At 44.5% G+C, this 25,697-nt stretch overlaps 1 protein-coding gene across 2 annotated transcripts in view; it reads left to right on the top strand.

Annotated features, from left to right (window-relative positions):
- The window catches only part of LOC134353288 (TNF receptor-associated factor 3-like), an 82,576-nt gene that overhangs the window by 14,160 nt on the left and 42,719 nt on the right, over positions 1–25,697 (top strand). Inside the window, exons 2-5 of one of the 2 annotated variants that reach the window (XM_063061319.1) lie at positions 15,567–15,835; positions 20,076–20,127; positions 21,519–21,623; positions 23,824–23,988. In XM_063061319.1, coding sequence (XP_062917389.1) covers positions 15,585–15,835; positions 20,076–20,127; positions 21,519–21,623; positions 23,824–23,988 — 573 coding nt within the window. In that variant the 5' untranslated portion in view covers positions 15,567–15,584. Of the gene's footprint in view, positions 1–15,566; positions 15,836–20,075; positions 20,128–21,518; positions 21,624–23,823; positions 23,989–25,697 lie in introns of those variants that run through there. The other variant, XM_063061320.1, reaches the window with a different exon arrangement.

The raw sequence follows: 25,697 nt of genomic DNA, 5'->3' as shown, positions 1-25,697 counted from the left end.
ACCTACTGAAGTGAACCACTTCACACTTACCTGGGTTGAACTTCATCTGCCATGTCTCAGCCAGTTCTGCATCCTATCGCTGTCCCACTGTAAACTCTGACAACCCTCCAGACTATCCACAACACCCTCATCTTTTGTGTCATCAGCAAATTTACTAAGCCATCCCTCTACTTCCTCATCCAGATTTATAAAAATCACGAAGAGTAGGAGTCCCAGAACAGATCCCTGCAAAATACCACTAGTCACTGTCTTTCATGCAGAATGTGAACCATCCACAACCACCTTTTGCCTTCTCTGGGCCAGCCAATTCTGGATCCACAAAGCAAGATCTCCTTGGATCCCATAGCGTCTTATTTTTTGATTGAGCCTTGCATGGGGAACCTTATCAAATGCCTTACTGAAATCCATATACACTACATCCACTGCTCCATCTTCATCAATGTGATTTGCTACCTCCTCAAAGAATTCAATCAGACTCGTAAGGCACAACCTGCCCTTGACAAAGCCATGCTGACTATCCCCAATCAGGTTATGTCTCTCTAAATGCTCATGAATTCTGTCTCTCAGGATCTTCTCCAACAACTTGCCCACCACTGAGGTCAGACTCATTGGTCTATTATTTCCTGGGTTATGTCTACTCCCTTTCTTGAACAAGGGAACAATGTTTGCAACCTTCCAGTCCTCTGGTTTTTCTCTTGTCCCCATTGATGATGCAAAGATCATTGCCAGAGGCTCAGCAATCTCCTCCCTCGCCTCCCACAGTCGCCTGGGAGGCTACCCTAACCCTAACCCTGAGCTATCCCCACAATTGCCAAGGTCCTTTTCACTGGTGAATCCTGAAGCAAAGTATTCATTAAGTACCTCTGCTACCTCTTCTGGCTCCATGCACATGTTTCCACTATTGCTGCTGATTGGTCCTATTCTCACATGGCTTATCCTCTTGCTCTTCACATGCTTTAGGATGCCTTGGGGTTTTCCTTAACCCTGCTCGCCAAGGCCTTCTCATGGCCTCTTCTAACTCTCCTAATTTCATTCTTGATCTCCTTCCTGGCACTCTTGTAATTTTCTAGAGCTCTAACAGTACTTAGTTTTTTGAACCTTTTGTAAGTTTTTCTCCTTAACTAGATTTTCTACAGCCTTTGTACACCAAAGTTCTTTTACCCTACCATCCTTTACCTGCCTCAGTGGAACATACCTATGCAGAGCACCAAGCAAGTGTTCCCTGAACATTTGCCAGATTTCTGCTGTGCATTTCCCTGAAAACATCTTCTCCCAGTTTATGCTCCCAAGTTCTTTTGCCTAATAACATCATATTTCTCCTTACCCTAAATGAATGTTTTCCCAAATTGTCTGCTCCTATCCCTCTCCAGCGCTATGGTAAAGGAGATGGTGTTGTGATCGTTACCTCTCCAATATTTTCTCCCATCAAGAGGACTGACTTCTGAAGTGCTGTCTCTCCATTAATATAGGAGGTTCAGGGACAAATTGCACATAACAGGATCCCATGATAGGAATGTGATGACTTCCGTTTGCCACCATGCTACCTGGTTTATTTATGTAATTTAATTTTTATTTAGAGATAAAGTACGCTAACTCATCTTTCTGGATCAGTGAGACTGCACCACCCAGTTAACCAATTAACCAACTCACCCAAAAATCTTTGGAATGGGGAGGAATCTGGAGGAATGGAGGAAACCCACATGGTTATAGAAGAGCGTGCACACTGCTCACAGAGAGCGGCAGGGATTGACCCAGGTCTCTGGTGTGGTAATACTGTCACGCTACCTGTTATGGAGAAGAGATAGGGATACCTCTGCCAATGATCCTTCAGACGGTGTCCTAGGAAAGTCAATTTTCCAATAGTTCAGGGTTTGGTGCAACGCTTTACAGTACTGGCTATAAGTTCGGGATTCAATTCCCGCTGCTGTCTGTATGGAGAAGAGGTTCTCTCTGTGATGGTGTGGTTTAGTTCAGGTGCTCCAGTTTCTTCCAACGTTCCAAAGGCGAACGGTGAGGGTCAGTGAGTTGTGGCGTGCTATGTGGGCAGCCCCCCCAACACCCCACCCCAGCACAATCTCACCGATTTGATTTTATACAAATCAGGCATTTCACTGGATGTTTTGATGTACATGTGATAAATAAAGCTAATCTTTATCTCTTATTTCTTCAAAATTGCCATGGGAACAGGGGGCCCAAATCTGGTGCTTGAGTCTGACACTGACTATGGTGGTTCTCTCTCATTCCCTCCCTACCTCTCTGCCTTTCCTTCCATCTTCCTCCCCCTTTTCTTCTCCCTTTCCCCTTACCTCTGCTTCCCCTCATTGTCCCCTTCCCTCCCAATGTCTATACTCTCCGTTCCCCAGGGCATCCTTTATGCTTCCCTATTTGGGACCTGCAGTCACTCCATCCCATCTTTTCTCTGCCTCTTACACTCCCTCCCATCCCCTCACCCCTTCCTCCTTCTCATCTCCCACCAGGAGTGGAGAAAGTAACAGTGTGAGGTGTGAGGAGGGAGCCAGCGGAGAAGGAGAATCACCATCTGCCAGATGTGAGGAGGGAGCTCACACTTTCAGATGTTAGGGGCACATCCCTGCCAGATATGCAGATAAACCACAATATGCCAGATGTGAGGTGGGAGTGCATATGAGAGTACAGGCTGCCTTCAGGCCTCCAACGTTCAGTTCCTGCCTGGACTGACAGACTCACAGACACTAGGCCATCTGTGCAAATGTAGTAAACTTCTTTACTTGGATGGTCGACAACATTCATAGAGCCATTCAGTGTGGAATCAGGCTCCTCGGCCTACTGAATCCGTCCCGACAAAGTTGCCTGGTTGAGCTAGCCCTGGTCCTCTGATTTGGCCCAAATCCCTTTAAACCTTTCCTATCGATGCAACTCTCTAAATGCCTTGAAATATTCTGATTGTACCTGCCCCTACCACTTTCTCTGGCAGCTCATTTCATACATCCATCATCCTCTGTGTGAAAAATTTGCCCCTCAGGCCCTGTTTGAATCTTCCCCTTCTCACCTTAAATCTGTGCCCTCTGGTTTCTGACTCCCCTACCCTGGACTGTGACTGGTCTGATGAAGAGTCTCAGCCCAAAAGGTTGACTGTTTATTCCTCTCCATGGATGCTGCCTGACCTGCTGAGTTCCTCCTGCATTTTGTATGTGTTACTCTGGATTTCCAGTATCTGTGACTCTCATGTTCAAAGTATGAAGTTCAAAGTAAGTTTATTATTAAAGTACATATATGTCACCATATAGTATTCACAGCAGAATAGAGAAATACAATAGCATCAATGAAAAACTATACACATGCACAGACAACTGATGTGTAAAAGAAAACAAACTACAAATAAAAAAATAAGTAATGAAATAATCAGGGAACATGAGTTGTATAATCCTTGAAAGTGAGTCCATTGGTTTGGAATCCATGTGTCTGAGATACTCGTTCAGGAGATAAGCTCCTAGATCATTATTTTTAACCATTCTGTAATTATTAAGGTGCACTGATTGAATGAAAAAATCTAACTATTCTGAATGATACACATTAGAACGGAAGAAGAACATTAGGAAGTAGCGACAGAGTAGATCATTCTGCCCTGAACTCTGTCCCACACACTCAGAGGCCACTTTATTAGGTACACCTGAACACCTGCTCATTAATGCAAATATCTAATCTGCCAACCACATGGAACCAACTCAATGCATAAAAGTGCTGTGAAGAGGTTCAATTGTTCAGACCAAACATCAGAATAGGGAAGAAGAATGATCTAAGTTACTCTGACCATGGAATGATTGTTGGTGACAATGGGGTGGTTTGAATATGTCAGAAACTGCTGATCTCCTGGAATTTTCGCACACAACAGTCTCTAGTGTAGGAGTTCCCAATCTCTTTGATGCCATGGACCCCTACCATTAACCGGGGGGTTCGTGGACTGCAGATTGGGTATTTACAGAGGACAAAAAAAGTGTAGTTAGTGGCAGTTCTTTTGGTGAAAGCACCAAATGAAGGAGTTTAGAGGAGACTGGGCAGACTGGTTCAAGATGACAAGAAGGCAACAGTAACTCAAATAATCACACGTTACAATTGTGGTGTGCAGAAGAGCATCTCTGTGTGCACAATTCATTGAACCTTGAAGAGGATGGGTTACAATAGCAAAAGACTATGAGATACCTAATGAGTGTATCTGATCTGTCCCAGGTCTCATCCACTTTTCTCTGCCAGTTGTCCATTGTCCTCAGTTTCCCTGGTCTTTTAAACTTTTATCTCCCTCCACTTTAACTAGCTGCCAGTGATCTATCCTCCACGACCCATCTGTGGGGTAGAGAGTTCCAAAGCTTCATCAGCATTTGCATTAAGGGTTTTTGGTGTTAAACCCAATCTTGCTTTGAAGTATTTAATGAAATGCATATGAAATAACCAAATCTGTTTTGTTAAGGAAACACTGCCTTTGTGGTCGTGGGTGCCAGTGTTGTGCAAGTATATTAAAAGTGAACCATGTCCAATTTTATAAATGTATAGGCCTATCAAAACTGCTCCTCCGTTCCATCAAGGCTGATTCATCACCCCTCTCCACTCCATTCTCCTGCATTCTCCCTGTAACCTTTGACACCCTTACGAATCAACCTCCACTCAGTGACCTGGCCTCCTCAGCCGATGTGGCAATGAATTCCACAGATTCACCACCCTCTGACTCAAGAAATTCCTCCTCTTCTCTGTTCCAAAGGGATATTTGGAGGCCCTGTCCTCTAGTCCGAGACTCTTCCACCATTGGAAACATCCTCTCCACATTCACTTTACCGAGACCTTTCAATATTCAGTGGGAATACATTGCAGGCCGCCTGACTACTAAGGAATGCTTGCTATTGTGCAAGATGGTGTTGAATTCAAAGGATTTTAAACATCTTGGACACATCAACTGACAGACAGGTTCACTGCCCAGTGCTATTAAGTAAACCGTTAATCATTGGATTTTAAAAGCCTTGAGAGGAGCATTTTAAGTCATTAGATAAAGGAGTTTACAGACTGGAATGACATTTTGTTTATTTTAGTTTATATTTTTCATGTACACTTTATGTTAATTTAAGTCTATGTTAGATCATGGTTTTATGTTTGTAAACTACTGCTGTAAGAAGATAATTTTCATGGCATCTATATCCTGGGTAAACTTAAATTTGATTATCAATGTGCTGTACAGATAGATAGTGGCCACCTTATTTGCTACATCAGAATGGAGGAGTCAGGTGATTTAGGTGACTTTGACCATGTTGGTGCTAGATGGGGTAGTTTGAGTTCTTCAGAAACTGCTGATCTGGGATTTTCATGCATCACACTCTCTAGAGTTTACAGGAAATGGTGTGAAAAACAAGAAACACCCAGTGAGTGGTGTCGTTCTGTGGGTGAAAATGCTTTCTTAATGTGAGAGGTCAGAGGATAATGGCCAGACTGCTTCAAGCTGATAGTAACTGAAAAAACCCATATGTTAAATCGAAGTGTGGAGAAGAGCATCTCTGAATGCACGACCTGTCGAACATTGAAGTGGATGGGCAGAAGACATGAACATTCACTCAGTGGCTACTTTTTTTTAGATACAGGAGGTAACTGATACAGTGATCACTGAGTGTATTTTTTGGATAGCTTAGTAGGAAGCTCAGGTTGTGATTAAACCATACAGACAAGGACTGGGTCAGTCCTGGGACCAAACTTTGGGAAAACTGAAAAAATAGAGAGGGTGAAACAGCTGTTACTTTTTATTTCCATTATTATTATTTTTATCCTTTCTGACTCTTTCTTCATTCATGCTTTCTCTCTTTCTCTCATTCTTTTCTTCTTTTTCTTCTTATCAAGGATCAATTTTATTACCACATACATTTACATGTATTAGGAACTTATAGAGGTGTGTTTGTCAGAAAGCAACATGCAGCAGAAAGTAGCAATGTTCAATAATTATAAAGAATAAATTATATAAAAATAAAGTTAAAGTACAAGTATGGAGTAAAATATACATAAAAGCCAGCATGTCTTTACAATGTAAACTGCATTATAAACAGTGGTTTAACAAGTCTACAGTGCAGTGCAGTGACAGGGGTCACAGATAGAGGGGGTAGGGGTAGCTAACTAAAATGGTTGCTCTGATTAACTGCCTGGGGGAACAAAACTTTTAAGATGGGGTGGTTTTTGTTTTAATATCCCTATAGTGCTTTCTAGAAGTGAGGTGTTGGAAAAGGCAATTTGCTAGGTGGTTAGTATGCACAATGATATCTTTCTACCCACTTTTTTGTTCTGAACACATACTAGTCTTGCAGGCAATGAGGTTGTATCATCTTCATTTACACTGTTGTTGTTGCATTCTTCACAGACTACACCCAATCCTTAACTTCATCATGAGTTAACATCAGACCGATGCTTTGAATTGACTTGCCAGTAGCTCGAATTACCTTTCCCGTCATAAATGGAAGCACTGAGAACAATAGTTTGATAGAGGGTCAGAGGAGATTTACCAGGATGCTGCCTGGTCTAGAGACTGTGTCTAATGAAGGTAAGTTGAAGGAGCTAGGCCTTTTCTCTTTGTAGCAAAGGAGAATGAGCAGTGATTTGATAGAGGTGTACAAGGTGAAGAGGCATAGATAGAGCGAAGTTTTCCCGGGGCGGAAATGGCTCACACAAAGGGGCATAACCTTAAGGTGATTGGAGGAGAGTGTAGGGGCGATGTCCAAGGTACATTTTTTACACAGAGAGTGGAGGGTGGGTGGATCTCCCTGTCATGTGTGGTGGTAGAGGCAGGTACATCAGGGTCATTTAAAAACTATTAAATAGACATGTGGATGATAGAAAAATGGAGGGTTACGGAGGGGGGAAGAGTTAGATTGATCCAAGAGTAGGTTATAGGGTTGGGACAACATCATGGGCCAAAGAGCCTGTCCTGGGCTGTGGTGTTCAAAGCGGAGTCTTCCTTTAACATATTTGCCCCATTGTAAAGATCGATCAGCATCAATTGGCTTGGTGTTGATGTTGCAATGTTTCTGATTTAATCTCTGAATGAGGCCACTTTAACACATGGCCAGGTTGCTAGGTCTGCTGCCTGAGCTGCTTATTTCGAAACCAAGAGGCTGCTATCATGCACAGGCAGGGTAGACCACAATAGTTAGGCTGTTCAACCCAGTCCTTTGGTGCCCTGCCCTTCATAAATGAAAGCATTGAGAATACAGGTCATGCTGAACCCTTGCGACGTGGTTGGGCCACAGATGGAGCATTGTGTGCATTTCTGGTCAGCTACTCCTTAGGATGGATGTGAAGCCCTTAAGAGCGTACTGGGGGTTGGGGGGGGAGGGTGTGTGGAAGTATGTGGGGAGAAGGTTGGGAGAGCTGGGAATTTACCAAAATGGTATCAGTGATGGAGGATCATCAAGCCCAATTTTAGATTGGAGAAAGTGCCACTGTTCTCCTTAGAACAGGGGTCCTCAACCTAGGGTCCACAGACCCCGTGTTTAATCGTAGGGGTGTCATCCAGTTAGGATATGGCCCAAGAACGGAGCGAGAGACACTGAAGCAGGTCGATAGTTCACAATGCGAACAGTGTTAAAGGGAAAAGAAAACAATAAACGTTAGGCCAAACAGGGCCCCTAACTAAAACTCTCAAATAGAAAACGAAACCTACATGCGGCTGAAAAGAACAACTAAGAATAAAACGAATACTGCTAGTCTTCAGAGTCAGTTGACTCGACAGTCCAATTTCTCAGGCAAGGCCAAATGCAAACAGGCAGTGGAGCATTTCTGTGCTGTGTCCAAGTCTCGACAAACACTACGGCAGAATGAATGGAGTTAAATACTTTACTATCACAATGAAATAATAATTAGCTGACACGTGCAAATTCACAAGCACAATTGCTGTATCTGCTGCACTGCCAAATCTGTGGTGGTGACAAGGGTTCTTTGGCATAAAAGAGGTTGGGAACCCCTGCCTTAGAAAGAAGGAGTTGGAGGGAAGATTTGATTGAGGTTATGTCTGTTCTATGGTCACAGACAGAACCAGAAAGGAAGAAGGCCCTTTGGCCCGTAGAGTCTGTGACAACCATCAACTGACTCCTTGTATGCAAATCCCATTTTCCTTATTCCCCTTAAAATCCCCTCAACTCCCCCCTCATGTTCTACCACTCACCTACACACTAGGGGCAATTTACAGTGGGCATTCAACCTACCAACTTGTTCGTCTTTGCAAATGTGGGAGGAAACCAGAGTTTATGGAGGAGAGCCATGGAGAGAAATCCACACATCAGCAGTACCACACCTAGTCAGGATTGAACCCTGGTCCCAGGTGCTGTGAGGGCAGCGATTCTATGAGCTGTGCCTCCAGGACACCTTTGGTTTTGGGTAAGGGACGTGGGGAGGGAATGTGAAGAACCCTTTTACACAGCATGTGGTGATGATGCAGAATTTACTGCCAACAAGGGTGGTGCCCAGTATGAGGGTTTTGGAGGAATAACATTAACATTCTACAGAGAGCAAGAATGAGAGTCAATTGGTCAAATAGCCTCTTGTACTGCAACAACTCTATGACCCATTTACATAACATTAGTCATAGATCCCTAGAGTGATACAGCATGGAAACAGGCCATTCACCCCAACTCAATCATGCTGACCAAGAGGCTAATCTAAACCAGTCCCATTTGGTTCATGTCCCTCTACCCAAGAGATATGAACCAAATCCCTTTTTGATGCCATGGACCAATACCACTAAGCAAGGGGTCCATGGAACCCCGCTCTAAACCTTTCCTATCCGCAGTCCTTGACTTACTCCCATCTCCCCACCAACGCAGGACCTTGGCATCCTCATGAACCTAATCATCTGGGTGAGACAGCTCAACATCCAAGAATGATTAAAGATTAGCTTTATTTGTCACATGTCCATCAAAACATTCAGAGAAATGCGTAATTTTGTGTTAGCAACTGATACAGTCCACATTGGGCAGCCACAAGGGTCACCATGCTTCCAGTGCCAACATAGCATGCCCATAACTTACTAACCCTAACCATATGTCTTTATAATGTAGGAGGGAACCAGAGTACCTAGCAGTCACAGAGAGAACGTACTAGACAGGTGTAAGAATTGAACCCTGGTCACTGATTGCTGGCATCAAATTGTTGGGTGCATATGTTGACCAAACTTCTGAATATAATATACTATGGGAGCTTGTTTGTATGCATAGGTGTCTATCAGGGAGGAGGCACAGCAGCCTGTGACTCACATTCCACCTGTCAAATTTCTGAACAATCCATGAAATCATGAACACTACCTCACCCTTCTGCTTTCCCACTAATCGTTCCTTTTAGTTTTATTGTAACCTAGCGCAATATTTTAATGTCCTGCACTGTACTGACACCACAAAAAAACAACATGGTTAAGAGGTTCAGTTGTTGTTCAGACCAAACATCAGAATGTGGAAGAAATGTGATCTAAGTGACATTGATTGTTGGTGCCAGACGGAGTAGTTTGAGTATCTCAGAAACTGCTGATCTCCTGGGATTTTCACACACAGCAGTCTCTGGAGTTCACAGAGGTTTGGTGTCAATTGAGACCAGTAATCTCATGGTCCGGGGGAAGAAGCTGTTTCCCACCCTAACAATTCTTGTCCTGGTGCCTGTAAAGAACATTAATGTCAGACCTGCACAAGCAGGGAGCTCCCAGTAACAACCAGCTAACAGGAGTCATCTGCCACTCGCTTCGAACTCATCACCTGCACCCAGCTCTCATCCACAGTCCTTGTTCACCCAGCGATTCCGCCAGCCTCATCCACTTGCTCCAAGCCTTCAGTCATCTTGTAGCCCTGTCACATTAAATATGCATTCTCCCTTGTTTTGTGGCTCCTAACGGCTTATTATTTTACAGTTTATTATTAAAGTGATCGCACACTGCTAAATCGTCTCCGTGGTGCTGCCTTTGTGTCTAGCCCCCTTCACATTTCCTGACAATCAATGCATGATCTATGAGTCTATAATTACTGTGAGTTGAAACTACATTTAGCGGACCAACAGACCGTTGACTCCTTTTTTTGGCTTCTGAGAAGCTTTTGGTGTATTTTGAAAGAGTAAAATAGTGTTGGTAAATGTCAGACTGATAAAGCTGATAAACAAACAACTTTCAAAGTGAAATGCCACGACTTGTCAAAATAACTTACAGTTTGAAGTAAAGATACATTTGTGAAATATTCTTTTCTATACTCCGCTTGTTATTCTTTGAAGCAAGACTCATTTCAATGAGAATGTGTAAAAATGGTAATTCATGCGTGCAGCCTAAAGAGTTGGGGGAGATCCTAAATGCATCTTTTGCATCTGTATTTGCTCAGGAGATGGACACTTGAGTCTACAGAAATGAGGAAAACTGAGGCATCAACTTTATGGACCCTGTACAGATTACAGAGGAGGAAGTGTTTGCTCCCTTGAAGCAAGTTAGGAAGGATAAATCTCCAGGGCCTGATAAGCTGTTCCCTCGAACCCTGTGGGAGGCAAATGCAGAAATTGCTGGGTCCTTAGCAGAGATAGTTAAATCATTCTTAACAGCAGGTGAAATGCCAGAGGATTGGGTGATAGGTAATGCTGTTCTGCTGTTTAAGGAAGGCTCTAAAAATAAACCAGGAAATATACGTTGGAGAGCCTGACATTAATTGTGGGAAAGTTATTGGAAGGTATTCTAAGGGACCAGATGTATGAGTATTTGAATAGACAGGAATTGATTAAAGATAGTCAGCATGGCTTTGTACGTGGTAGTTCATATCTAATCAATCATAGAGCTTTTGGAGGAAGTTGCCAGGAAAGTTTAGGGTAAGGCAGTGGGTGTTTTGATAAGGTTTTTGATAAGATCCCACGTGGGAGATCAGTTAAGAAGGTTCAGTCGCTCGGCATTCAAGATGAGATAGTAAATTGCATTAGACATTGGCTTTGTGGGAGAAGCCAGAGAGTGGTAGATGGTTGGCTGACTGAAGGCCTGTGACTAGTGGAGTGTGGCAGAGACTGGTGCAGGATCTGAATTTGTTTGTTAATTGATCAGCAAATTTGCGGATGCCGCCAAGAAAGGGGGTGTTGGTGGACAGCGAGGAAGACTATCATGGCCTGCTGTGGGATCTGGAACAGCTGGGAAAATGGGTTGAAAAATGGCAGACGGAATTTAGTGCAGACAAGTGTGAGGTATTGTGCTTCGGTAGGATCAGACAGGGTCGGCCTGACACATTGAACTGTAGGGCACTGAAGAGTTCGGCAGAACATTGGGATCTAGGAATACAGACCCATAATTCATTGAAAGTGATGTCACAGGTTGATAGGGTTGTAAAGAAATCTTTTGGCACATTGGCCTTCTTAAATCAAAGTATTAAGTACAAGAGATGGGATGTTATGTTGAAGTTGTATCAGACATTGGTGAGGCTTAATTTGGAGTACTGTGTGCAGTTTTGGTTCCTCACCTGCAGGAAAGATATAAGTAAGGTTGAAAGAGTACAGAGAAAATTTACAAGGATGTTGCCAGGTCTGCAGGACCTGAGTTATAAGAAAAGACTGAATAGGTTAGGACTTTATACCTTGGAATGTAGAAGATTGAGAGGAGATTTGATTGAGGTATACAAAATTATGAGGGGCAAATGCAAGCAGGCTTTTTCTCTGAGGTTGGGTAGGACTACAACCAGAGGTCATGGGTTAAGGGAAAGCTTCGAGTTAGAAGGGAACAGAGGGTGCAGAGAGTGTGGAACAGGCTGCCAGCGCAAGTGGTCCATGTGAGCTCGATTTCGATGTTTAAGGGAAGTTTGGACAGGTACATGGATGGGAGGGATATGGAGAGCTATGCTCCCGAGGCAGGTTGTCGGGAGCAGGCTGTTTAAATGGCTCAGCACGGACCAGATGGGCCAAAGGGCCTGTTTTTGTGCTGTACTTTTCAATGACTCTGAATAAGATGTAAGTGAAAGGTCACATATTGCTCTTGCAGAGCAATGACTTACAGGCTCATCAATAATAATGAAGCTTGGAGTTATTATACACACCCATCCCTTTAATATTATATTTAGAGAAACAGCACAGTAACAGGTCTGTACAGCCCAATAAGCCTGGCACGCTTGAAATCAGAGATACAAAATCAGTGGACAGTATCCTGACTGGTTACGTCGAAACACCAATGCCAAAGAACAGTAATGGATACAGCTCAGTTCTTCACAGGAAAAGCCCTCCCCAATATTAAGCACATATGCAAGGAGCAGTGTCACAAGAAAGCAGCATCCATCATCAAGGACCCCCTCCCCCACCACCCAAGACGTGCTCTCTTCTTGCTGCTGCCATTGCATGGGAGGTAGCTCCATGCCTCCAGGTTCAGATGGTACCACACAACCACCAGGTTCTTCAATCTGCATTGACCACAACACTGGACGTAACCTATGAGCTCACTTTTTACAACTTATCATCTCAGTTTTTTTTCAGGCATTTAGCTTATTATTATTTGCTTTTTTTTGTATTTGCACAGTTTGTCTTCTTTTGCACATTGTTTTTTTTGTCAGAATCAATCTACACACATTCTATTGTATTTCTATGTTCTACTGTGAATGCCTGCAAGAAAATGAATCTCAGAGTAGTATTTTGGTAACATATGCTTACTTTGATAATAAAGTTATGTTGAACTTTGAAAGGGACTTGGGAGTTCTCATATAAATTTCTCTAAAGGTTAACTTATAGGTTGAGTCAGTGGTGAGAAAGGAAAATGCAGTGTTAGCATTCATTTCAAGGGGGTTAGAATATTAAAGCAAAGATGTAATGCTGAGGCTTTATAAGGCCCTGGTCAGACTGCACATGGAGTATTATGAGCAGTTTTAGGCTCTTTTTCTAGGAAAAGATGTGCTGGCACTGGAGAGGGTCCATAAGAGGTTCATGAGGATGATCTGGGGAATGAAAGGGTTAGTGTATGAGGAGCATTCGACGGCTCTGGGCTAGTACTCCTCGGAGTTTACAAAAATGAGGAGAATCCCATCAAATATTGAAAGGCCTAGATAGAAAGGACATGGTGAGGGTTTGCTTATACAGGATGATTCTAGGACCAGAGTGCACAGCCTCAGAATAGAAGGATGTCTCTTTAGAACGGAGATGAGGAGGAATTTGTTTAACCAGAGTTTGATGTAGCTGTGGAATTCATTGCCACAGTGGGCTGTGGAGGCCAAGTCATTGGGTATATTTAAAGTGGATGTTGAGAAGGCAGGAGAATGGGTTGACAAAGATAATAAATCAGCCTTGATGGTATGGCAGAACAGATTCAATGGGCCAAATGGCCTAATTCTGCTCTTATGTTTAATGGACTTATGGCCCAATTACATCCATGTGACCAATTAATCTACTAAGCCATGCATCTTTGAAATGTGGGAGGACACCAGAGTATCCGGAAGAAACTCACAGGGCCATGGAGAGGACACAAAAACTCCTTACAGACAGCACCCTGAACTGAACCCAGGTCACTGGCACTGGACTGAACTCCTTACACACAGCATCCTGAGCTGATCTCAGGTCACTGGCACTGGGCAGCACCCTGAACTGAACCCAGGTCACTGGCACTGGACTGAACTCCTTACACACAACGCCCTGAGCTGAACCAAGGTCACTGGCACTGTAATAGTATTATGCTATCTATGCCTCTTTGTAGTTCATTAGGTGGGCATGGAGAGCCATTGCCTCCAACCTCCCAAATCAGTGCCCTCTACTGCCAAGGATGTCAAAGGGATTTAGGTGCATGAGGATACCACCAGCTGAACAGCCCCTCTGTCTTGAATGGTTCTGACTTAGAAATGTATCAGTGTTCCTGCAATGTGACTGGATCCAAATCCTGGAACTCCTGTCCAAAAAGAACTGAGGGAGTACCTCCACGGCACATTCAAGAAGGCAGATCACTAAGCTGTTATGTTTTGTAACCTTGAAACATTGAAGTAATTCAAAGGAAAACAAAGGAGTCTGAAATGCAAGTCTTAGTTTGTGTTTACTTTAAGTAAAGCACACACGGATCACGAGGTAGCATCATGACGCGTACAATTCACGTATTTTTGCATATAACCTGTGGCGAACTGTCTAAAGGAACATGAAAGCTTTTACAAGATTGCTATATATTACTGAAACACTAAATACAGAACACAAACGTTCTCAAGTATACCGCATTGGATACTGTTGGCGGGGATGACTTACCTGGGACAAGCTGCAGTAGCCGGATCTCTGGCACTGAGTCTGGCTCTGCAGTGCAGAAGGGAGGGTGGAAAAAGAGGAGAGCGGTAGTGATAGGGGACTCGATAGTTAGAGGTGCAGATAGAAGGTTCTGTGGTCGTGACAGAGAATCCAGGATGGTTTGTTGCCTCCCAGGTGCCAGGGTCAAGCATGTCTCTGATCAATTGCATGACATTCTGAAGTGGGAGGGTGACCAGCCAGATGTCGTGGTGTACATCGGTACCAATGACATAGCAAGGAAGAGTGAAGAGGTCCTGGACAGTGAGTATAGAGAGCTTGGTAGGAAGTTGAAAAGCAGGACCTCGAGGGTGGTAATCTCAGGATTGCTACCTGTGCTAGGTGCCAGTGAGGGTAGGAATAGGATGCTCTGGAGGAGGAACAAGTGGCTGAGGAACTGGTGTAGGGGGCAGGGTGTCAGATTTCAGGATCATTGGGACCTCTTCTGGGGCAGGTGGGACCTGTACAAGAGAGACGGGTAAAATTATGATGGGTATAAATAGAGTGAATGCAAGCAGGCTTTTTCCACTGAGGCTAGGGGAGAAAAAAAAACCAGAGGACGTGGATTAAGGGTGAAGGGGGAAAAGTTTAGAGGGAACATTAGCGGGGGCTTCTTCACACAGAGAGTGGTGGGAGTGTGGAATGAGCTGCCAGATGAAGTAGTAAATGCTGGCTCACTTTTAACATTTAAGAAAAACCTGGACAGATACATGGATGGGAGGTGTATGGAGGGATATGGTCCAGGTGCAGGTCAGTAGGACTAGGCAGAAAAATGGTTCAGCACAGCCAAGAAGGGCCAAAAGGCCTGTTTCTGTGCTGTAATGTTCTATGGTTCTATTGTCACCTTCTTGACTAGGGACAGAATTCAGTCCTGATGGTGCAAAGCAGATCCGAGGTCAGAATTAGAGGGGCCGAGGATCCCCAGAAGGTTGTTGGGTTTGGAAGCAAATGGGAAAATGGGGGCAGGGTCAAAGTCAAAGTTGAGTTTATTGTCATTTGCACAAGTACATGTATGCACTACAGGTGCAATATAAAACTTCCCTGCAGCAGCATCACAGACATGTTGCATCAGATAAATGGCATTCATAAGAAAAACATTAAAGAGAACATACTTAGAGCAAAAACAAGATCTATTTTAGTTCCATTAGCTTCATCATGCATAGCTTATTGGAGGGGATTTAAAAAAAATATTAAAATTTCATAGATGTGTGACTTTGTGGCTGGCTTGCACCAGGACACACAGAGATGATGTGGCTGGTTTGATATTGGTACATGGCTCCTGCCCAGTGTAAGACATCAAGAGGATAATTCTCTCTCTCTCTCTCTGCTTTCAGCCCGAGTACAGAGTGCCAATGGCGACAGGCTGCCTGTCAGACAGATTAAAACCGTGTTTGTACCAGTCTCCAAAGGAGACTCCTCCCTCCAGTGTGTGTCTGTCTCTTGGGCTGGAGGCCGAAGGGCCAGAAGGGGGTTACGCCGAGGAGTTTGTGGAGCTGGTTGATGACAAGTACAAGTGTGAGCAGTGCCGCCGGGTACTGCGCAATGCCAAGCAGACGGAGTGCGGGCACCGGTTTTGCGAGAGCTGCATTGATGCTCTGCTCAGGTAAGTGCAGCATTCACTGGCATGGTACCTAGGGAGACCATAGAATTAGGCCATTCAGTCCATCGTGTCTGCTCTGCAATGCCACCATGGCTGACTTACTATCCCTCTCAACCACATTCTCCTGCCTTCTCTCTGTAATCAAGAACCGATCAACTTCCCCTTTAAATATCCCCAATGATTTGACCACCACAGCCGTCTGCAGCAACAAATTCCACAGATTCACCAGCTTTTTGCTAAAGAAATTCCTCCACTTCTCTGTTCTAAAGAGCTGTCTGTCTATCCTGAGGTTGTGTCCTCTGGTCCTCGACTCTCCAACGGTAGGAATCAGAGTTGCTCTGTCAGTGGTACTGGCTATTTCAGAAGATATGAAACTGAGCCTTTGTATCTCACCTTTCTAGCAATGGTCATCCCCAACAAGAGAAGGCCTAACCCAATGAGAAAGCAGACTCATGGGCCAAATGGCCTAATTCTGCTCCTATAATCAATGCATTACTGTGATACCCACCTTTAAGGGAAGCCCTGAGATATAGGGAGACAGGCTAGAGTTTGTGTTCCGTTCTGGTCACCTCATTATACTGTAGGAAGGATGTAGAAGCTTTAGAGAGGGTGTAGAGGAGATTTATGGTGAGCTGCCTGCATTAAAGAACATGTCTTATGAGGAAAGGTTGAGAAAGCAAGGACCTTTCTCTTTGGAGTTAAGGAGGAGGAGAGGCAATTTGTACAGAGGTGTACAAATTGATAAGAGACAGCTTGGCTGGCTAGCCAGAGATATTTTGCCAGGGCAGAAATTGCTTATATCAGTGGTTGTAATTGGAGGAAAACATAAGCTAGACTTTTTATATAGAGGGTGGTAGGTGTGTGGAATACTTTGCTGGGGTTCTGGTGGCAGATACAATAGGGACATTTAAGAAACCTTTACATAGGCACATGGAAAAATGGAGGGCTATGTAGGAGGGAAAGGTTAGACTCATCTTAGAGTAAGTTAACTGATTGGCACAACATCATGGGGAAAAGGGCCTGGACTATGCTGTAGTGTTCCATATTATATGTTCTATTTTTATGTGCACGCAAGAAGAGCCAGTAGCGTTATACTATTTATTTTTTAGCTTGTATTGTAAATGCACCTTAAGAATTGTTAATTTGTTTGTGGTAATATCACTTTATATATTGTATGTGATAGATAGATAGACATATTTTATTAATCCCGAGGGAATTATATGTACTGTGTTGTGTGGAGGAACATCTCATTTGGCAGTATACTTTATACGTTGTATGTGTGTTATATGTACTGTGTTGTGTGGAGGTTTGGCGGTAAACATGTGTACAGTTAATGGCGATAAACTGGACTTGAACATAATGGATTGAACAGTGACCTTATAGAGGTGTTTAAAATTGTGAGGGGCCAGAGAAAGTAGAAAGCAATATTTGGATTAGGAAAAGTAGAGGAAGATATGAAAATGGGCACCTTGACCAGTGTGGGCAAGATGGGCTGTAGAGTCTGTTTCCCAAGGTGTTTTGTTTTTATGACTCTATGACGCTATCAGTCTCCAACAGGTCACCATTGGCCAGAAACTCAATTGGACCAACCACATCTATACAAACATAAAATCTGTAGAGACAGAAACAAGGTTAACGTTTCAGGTCTGGTGATTCAGCGCTGGAATAGAGTGAATTGGAATTGGTTTATCATTCTCAGATATACTGTGATATGGTTAAAAACTTAGATTTAGGTGCCATTCACGCAGATCACCTCGAAATGTAAGTACAAAACATAGATCGGGACTATAAAATTAAAAGGAGTATAGATATGGTAAACGTAAACGGGCATTTTCCACAGAGGTTTCCATAGAACTAAAGGTCATGGGTTAAGGGTGAAAGGGGAATCTAAGGGGGAATTTGTTCCCTCAGAGGGTGGTGTGAGTGTGGAACAAGCTGCCAGCAGAGGTTTAATGTGGGTTCAATTTAAACATTTAAGAGAATTTTGGATAGGTACCCGGATGGGAGGAGTGTGGAGGGATATGGTCCATGTGCAGGTCATAGGACTAGGCAGTTTAATAGTTTGGCATGGACTAGATGGGCTGAAGGGCCGTATTCTGTGCTGTAGTTCTATGACTCTCTGACTAGGCACATAGAGGTGGTCCGAGGGAAAAGCAATAACAGGGTGCAGAATATAGTTTTACAGTTACAGAGAGGAGCACTGCAGCAGAAAACAAAATGCAAGGGCCTCTACACGGTAGATTGAGAGATGAAGAGTTAATTTTTTTTATCAGTGTCAGATGATCAGAGTTTTACTGTACCGGGGATGAACTTTCAGGCATGCGTGCCTTAACAATGGAAATGCTCCAAAACTTCCCCACTCCTGTATGTACAGTAAATCCCCCATTTTCACCCAAATCTCCTGGCTTCCGTGAGGGAGAATTCCAGCAGGGAGTAACCACACACAATGGACCTAAAGTCCTCTCCAGAAAAACCTACATTCCAGTATTTCAAGCAGGTAATTGCAGTCGACTGGCCTCTTGAGCCTTCAATGAACACAGCAAATGGAAGCAGGTGATCCATCCTGTTTCAACCATCAGCTCAGGCAGTGGCATCGTTATTGGTATTAGTTTAATATTGTCACATATATTGAACTATGGTGGAAAGATTTTAGAACATAGAACTCTACAGCCCACGATGCTGTGCTGACCTTGTAACCTACTCTATGGTCAATCTCACACATCCCTCGCACATAGCCCTCCATTTTCTTTCATGCTTGTGCCTTTCTAAGAATCTTCAACATGTCCTTAACGTATCTGCCTCTACCACCGCCCCGATAGCACGTTCAATACACTCTCAGTTCTCTGTATACTTCTCCCCCATACTTCCCTCCAATCACTTTAAAATTAGTAATTTTTGCCCTGGGAAAAAGGTGTTTGGTTCCACTCTCTGTGTACCTCGTATCATCGTACACACCTCTATCAAGTTACCTCTCATACTCCTTTGCTACAAAGAGAAAAGCTCACTCAGCCTATCCTCATGGGACATGTTCTGTAATCCAGGCAATATTGTGCAAGATCTCCTCTGCACCAAGGCCAGCAGAACTGAAGACAATCCTCCAAGTGTGGTCCAACCAGAGTTTTATAGAACTACAACATTACCTCATGGCTCCTGAGCTCAATCCCTCGACTAATGAAGGCCAACACACCACATACCTCCTCACCCACCCTATTACAACTTGTACTGCAATGTTGAAGGATCTATGGACATTCCGCCATACTGCTAAGAGTCATGCCACTAATCCTGTACTTTACCTTCAAGCTTGACCTTCCAAATGGAATCACTTTGCTCTTTGGTGACAGAGAGAAAGCTTTTTCTGTGTACCATCTAGATCATGCCAGGCATAAACACATTAAGGTAGTGAAAGAAAAGCAGAATGCAAGGTATCTCAGACCAGCAAAACCCACCACACTGAAAGATTATGGCTTCTTCTGTCCAGAGTACACCACATTCACCCATCAGGTCTGCTCTGATATCACCTCCCAGACCCACCACCTCTACTGCCAAGTTGCACCCCATAACGAACAGTGGAATAAGTACTAGCTCATTACACCAAGAAAAACGATAAGGCCATAAAATATGGGAGCAGAATTAGGCCATTTGGCCTATTGATTTTGCTTCGCTATTCGATCATGGCTGATTTATTTTCCTTCTCGACCCCATCCTCCTGCCTTTGCCCTGCAACCTTCGACTAAAAGTACCTGTCAATATCCACTTAAATATACCCTATGACTTGGTCTCTGCAGCTCCCTGTAGCAATGAATTCTACAGATTCACCTCCCTCTGGCCAAAGAAATTCTTTCTATTCTTTGTTCTAAAGGGTGTCCTTGTGTTCTGAGGCTCTGCCCTCTGGTCCTAGACTCTCCCACTATTAGGAACATCCTCTGCACGTCCACTCTATCTAGCCTTTCAATATTCAGTAGGTTTCAATGAGATCTACCCTCATTTTTCTGAACTCTAGTGAGTCCAAGCCATCAAATACGTTAAACCTTTCATATCCGGGATCATTCTTGTAAACCTCCACTGGACCCTCTCCAATGCCAACACATACAGATATTGTAGGAAGTATCTGGCTATGCAGGTTAACTATACAGGATACCCTTACACGTCGTCCTGACCTACAAGCATTTTACCAAGTTCTAATACCAGGGTGATCACAACTTCTGCCTTCCTGTTACATATTTTTAATGTGGTTTATTTTCAGGAATCCAGGTCAGGTTTGCCCAGCTGATCAGGAGATCCTTTATGGCACTGAGGTAATGGATGAATCAGTCTTCAGTCTTTTTCCTTTCTCTGTAACCTTTGCCCTGTGTTGAATCAAAGTTGGCACCTCCAGTTTACCACCTGTTCCTGAGTTCCACTCCTTCCATGTCCAGCCTTCCCTCTAATTATCTATCCTATCCATCTCATTATCTAATACACCTCAATAAGGTCACCCTTCAACCTCCGTATCTCCAAGGAAAACAAGCCCTGCTTATCCAACCTCTCCCTGTAACTAATGCCCTTCATTCCAGGCACCATCTCCTCTGCACTGTCTCTAATCCTCCTAAAGATGATCTTTATTTGTCACATGTACCTCAAAACATCAAAACATACAGTACTGTGTAAAGGTCATAGGCACATACATGTAGTTAGGATGCCTATGACTTTTTTGCACAGTACCGTATGGAGCAGAGAATGGGCTTGTAAATCTGGTGGGAGCAAGGGCTGTTGGGAATGGTGAGGGTGGAACGCTGCGGGAGGTGTGTGGGGCGGATGGGAAAGAACGAGTGCCAGGGTGGGGGGTGGTGCAGATGCAGACACACCCAGATCTGAGACACCAGACAAGGTCATTTGATTCCAGACAATTGGTTTATTGATCATTACAGAATGTCTCTTGGGTGCTTCCTTCTCCCTCCCCTCTCCCTTCCTGTTTTCCCAACCGTGATTCCCCTTCCCACTCTCAGTCTGCAATGGAGACCCATAACAGAATCAGGTTTATCATCACTCACATATGTCATGAGATTTGTCATGGGGAGAACATACGAAGCTGTAAAACGTTTCACCAACCACTAATCTATCATGTCACCTTATTTCTAAACATTTCTTATTCTCTTGGTTGTTGGCATTGATGAGTAATGGCACAGGGATTTCTTCTGCTTGTTCATCTTACCCATCTCAGACATGTAGAGGGGAAGAGTTGACTCTTGTTAAGAGATTAAAAGACTAGCTTTATTTGTTGCATGTACATTGAAACATCAAAATGTACAGTGTAACGCGTCACTTGCGTCAAATTAAATGTTCTAGGCAGCCCGCAAGTATTGCCACACATCTCGTGCCAATAATTCACTATGCTCATACTATGCCCATAATTCACTAATCCTAACCATATGTCTTTGGACTATGGGAGGAAACCAGAGCACCCAGAGGAAACCCACATGGTCACGAGGAGAACATACAAAGTCCTTACAGGCAGAGTTGGGAATTGAACCCCGATCGGTGATCGGTGATCACTGGCGTTTAAAGCAACGTGCTAACTGCTACGCTACCATGCCACCCTCTCATTATCAAAGTGTCCGAAAGTGAGATGTCTCAGCTCAGCTGTGTGCTAAATGCACTTGCTTTCAGGCACTCCAGTTGTTAAGACCATCTCACTGTCTTTCTGCAGGTGTTCAATGATAATTGTTGTCGGAAGGAAATAATGGGGCTGATGGTTTATTGCAGGAACCACAAAAGTGGCTGCAAGGAGCAGGTAGTCCTGGGTGCATTGGAGGTGAGAATTGGCTTATGCTTACAGTTACTTCTGAACTAAATGGAATGGAATCAAGTGAGCCAATGTTCAGTGGAGTTTAGGAGATGAGAAATAGATTTTATGGAAAGTTGTGACATTTTTAGCAACAGACACAAAATGCCGCAGGAACACAGCAGGTCAGGTAGTATATATGGAGAGGAATAAACAGTCAAAATTTCAGGCTGAGACACCTCAAGAGACTGAATGGGTTCAGGTCAGTTGGTGGATGGCTTGGTTTGATTGGCATGATTGGGGGTCACTGGGGTGGGTAAGTTGGATCATGATGGGAGCCAGTTGGGAAAGTTTGGAGTCAGGTGGAGATGGGATAAATGGGGTGAGGAGGGTTTGGGGTCACTAGGGTTGGATTAGAGTCAGTTTGATGGGTGGGGAGCAGTGGTGGGGAGTTGGGGTCACTGGATTTGAACTGGAGCCAATTGTTGATGCAGTTGGGTCAGCCAGTGGGTGGATTTGGGGCTAGGGTCATGGGATTGGGGTCAGTGGGGTGGGATAAGGTTGGAATCAGTGAGGTTAGTTTGATGGGTAGTTGGGGCCAGTGGGATAGATGGAGTTGTGTAGAGTTGGTAGGGTTAGGGTCAGTTTGGCAGATGGAGTCAATGGGGTTGGAGTGGGGCTGTTGTAGGTGCTTGAGGTTGGAGGTCACTAACGAGGGGTTGGAGTCAGTCGATTGCATGCAGTGATACCAACGATGTGGGGTAAGGTTAGAATCACTGAGGTTAGTTTGGTGGATGATTGGAGTCAGTGGGATGGGAGGGGTTGTGTCATGTTGGGTAGGGCAAGGGTAGATTGGTGGGTGGGTTGGATGTTGGTAAGGTTGGGCAGGGTTGGGGTTAGATTGGTGGGTAAGGTTAGGAGTTGAAATGGTTAGGTAGGGTTGGTGTCAGATTGGTGAGTGGGGTTGGGTGGAATTCGGGTTGGTAGGGGTTGAGTAGGTTTGGGGTTAGATTGGTGGTTGGGGTTAGGGATTGGTAGGGATGGGGTCAGATTGTTGAATGGGGTTAGAGTTAGATTGATGGGTGTGGTTGGGTGTTGGGTAGGTTTGGGGTTCAATTGGTGGGTGGTGTTGAGGGTTGGAATGGTTGGGTAGGGTTGATATTAGATTGGTAAGTGGGATTGGTGGTTGCTAGGGTTGGGTATGGTTGGGGTTGATTTGGTGGTTGGGGTTGGGGATTGGTAGGGTTGGGGTCAGATTGGTGAGTGGGGTTGGAGGTTGGTAGGGTTGGGTAGAGTTGGGGTCAGATCATTGAGTGGAGTTGGGGGTTGGTAGGGTTGGGTATGGTTGAGGTCTGATTGGTGAGTGGGTTTGAGGGTTGGTAGGGTTGGGGTTAGATTGGTGAATGGGGTTGGCGGTTGGTTAGGGTAGGGGTCAGATTAGTGGGTTAGGTTGTGGTTGGTATGGTTGGATAAAGTTGTGGTCAGATTGAGTTGGGGGTTGGCAGGGTTGGGTAGGGTTGATGTCAGATTGATGGGCGTGGTTGGGGTCAGATTGGTGAGTGGGGTTGGGGTCAGATTGGTGGGTGGGGTTGGTGTCAGATTGGTGGGTGTGGTTGGGGTCAGATTGGTGAGTGGGGTTGGTGTCAGATTGGTGAGTGGGGTTGGGGTCAGATTGGTGGGTGTGGTTGGGGTCCCTGGGTTTGGAATGGGGTCATTTGGTGGGTGGGTTGTTGTTGCTGATTGAAATGGGTGCATTGGGTCACGGTTGGGCAGAGTTGGGATCATTTGGTAGGTGGGGATGGGGTGCGAGGGGGTGGAATTGAGGTCTCTGGGATTGGGTTGGGGTCAATTGGCGGTAGGATTGTGCTGATTTGGTACGATTTGGGATACTGGAGTTGGGTTGGGGTCTTTTGGTGGGAGGAGGTCGGGTCGGCATGGTAAAATGGGGTTCGGGTAAATGGAATTGGGAGGGGGTGGGGTCAGTTTGGGCTCAATTGGTGGGTTTTAGGAAGTTGGGTGAGGTGTGTTTGGGTGGGAATCAGTTTGTGGTTGGGATTGCAGTTATTTGGTGGGTGGGGTTGGAGTCAGTTGGTGCTTTGAATAAGAGTTGATTTCCTGGACCAACCTTGTTTCCCCTTACTTTGGTTGTTGCTAGGACAACTGATTGCAATTGAATGCAAGCTTGGTGATTGGACATTCATTGTGTTTTTTGGACTTAATCTCTTCCCAGGGCCATTTGAAGAGCTGTTCCTTCCAGCGACTGCCATGCTCCCGTTCAGGTTGTACTGAGCTGGTTCTGCAGCAAAACCTCAGGGAACATCTGATGACCAGATGTAAACAGCGGGAAGTGAAGTGCGAACACTGTCAAAAGGAGACAACAGTGGCTGAGTTAAAGGTAGTGAACTTCAGGGCAGTTCCAAGGCCCTGTTACACAACACAGAAACATTCCTTGAAGTGCCTCCTGTAGCTAATAAAGTGGCCACTGAGTATAGATTCTAATGCAAATCAATGTGGTCTTTTATCATCCACCTAGTCCATGTGGGTTTAAGGTGATATGCAAGGCATCATTTACCCCTCCTTACAACAAATAAAATAATTATGTGCATATTCTTCCCTTTGAGCCTATCCTGCCCATTTGTATCTTCTGTCCAATTTGTATCTTCTCTCTCATTTTTCTGCCTTGCGTTCTCCCTAATTTATCAGCATCATCGAACAAAGCTTCCTCCATCTTGGCTAGCCCTCAGAGCATGACAATTCATCCATAAATTGTTTATAAATTGGATCTATTTGATCACTTGCTACTCAGTCCACAGATGCTGCCCGATCTACTAAGCAGTTTGGCAGAGTTGTAACACTACAACAAATGGCAGTAATATCATTGGACATGGGATGTCACTGGGTAGAATCATAAACTCAAGGCCATGATGAGGCCTCACTCAGGGTGGAGGAGCAACACCTTATATTCCGTCTGGATAGCCTCCAACCCGATGTCATGAATATTGAATTCTCCTTCTGGTAAAAAAAATTCCCTCCCCTTCCCCTCTTTGTCTATTCTCCACTCTAGCCTGTTACCTCTTCTCACCTGCCCTATTACTTCCCCCGGGTCCCCTCCTCCTTCCCTTTTTCCTATGGTCCACTCTCCTCTCCAATCAGATTCCTTCATCCGATTTTGAGCAGCAGCCAACTGGAAATCTGAAGCGTGAGAAGATGTAACTCACTTAGGTTCGCTGTCTGAGTGCCAAAGGCAACTACTCACAGCAGTTTGGTGTTTTTGAGCAGTGGCCAATCAACGATCGGAATTGATTGGCAAGAGCAAATTAAAATAAGGCAGAGGCAAGCAAAATGGCCATTGTTAGAGTAGCCATTACCAGAGCGGACAGTTGTAGAGTGGACAGCGTTAAAGTGGACAGTGTTAGAGTAGCCGGTGTTAGAGTGGACAGTGTTAGAGTGGGCAGTGTTAGAGTGGCCAGTGTTAGAGTGGACGGTGTTAGAGTAGCCATTGTTAGAGTGGACAGTGTTAGAGTGGCCATTGTTAGAGTGGGCAGTGTTAGAGTGGCCTTTGTCTGGGTGGCCAGTGTTAGAGTGGACAGTATTAGAGTGAACAGTACTAGAGTGGGGATTTTGAGGCTTTAGTACTTGACATTTCAGCAAAGTGAGGTTTCAGTCAGAGAAAGCAAAAAGCTGTAGGTAGGTTATTTTCTCCACAGTTTATTTATTGCTTTTCCTTCTTTATATCTGCTCAGTTAGAACAGTAGAGATGCCAGGCAGGATAGTGGAATGTTCCTCTTGCAGGATGTGGGAAGACAGGAAGACTTCCAGTGTCCCTGACAACTACAACTACGAGAAATGCATCCAGCTGCGGCTTCTAACATTCTGCATTAAGGAACTGGATGAACTCCGGATCATTTGGGAGGCTGAGGGGGTGACAGATGGGACATATAGAAAGGTAGATGCACCCAAGGTGCAGAGTACAGGAAACTGGGTGACAGTCAGGAAGGGGAAAGGGGTTAAGGAGCCAGTGCAGAGAACCCCTGTGGCCATCCTCCTCAACAACAGGTATATCACTTTGACTACTGTTGGAGGGGATGACCTTGCAGAAGAAAG

This window comes from Mobula hypostoma, chromosome 10 (assembly GCF_963921235.1).
Source record: "Mobula hypostoma chromosome 10, sMobHyp1.1, whole genome shotgun sequence".
NCBI lineage: Eukaryota > Metazoa > Chordata > Chondrichthyes > Myliobatiformes > Myliobatidae > Mobula > Mobula hypostoma.
The sequence above is the reverse complement of the archived record's forward strand: the minus strand, read 5'-3'. Positions and strand labels throughout refer to the sequence as shown.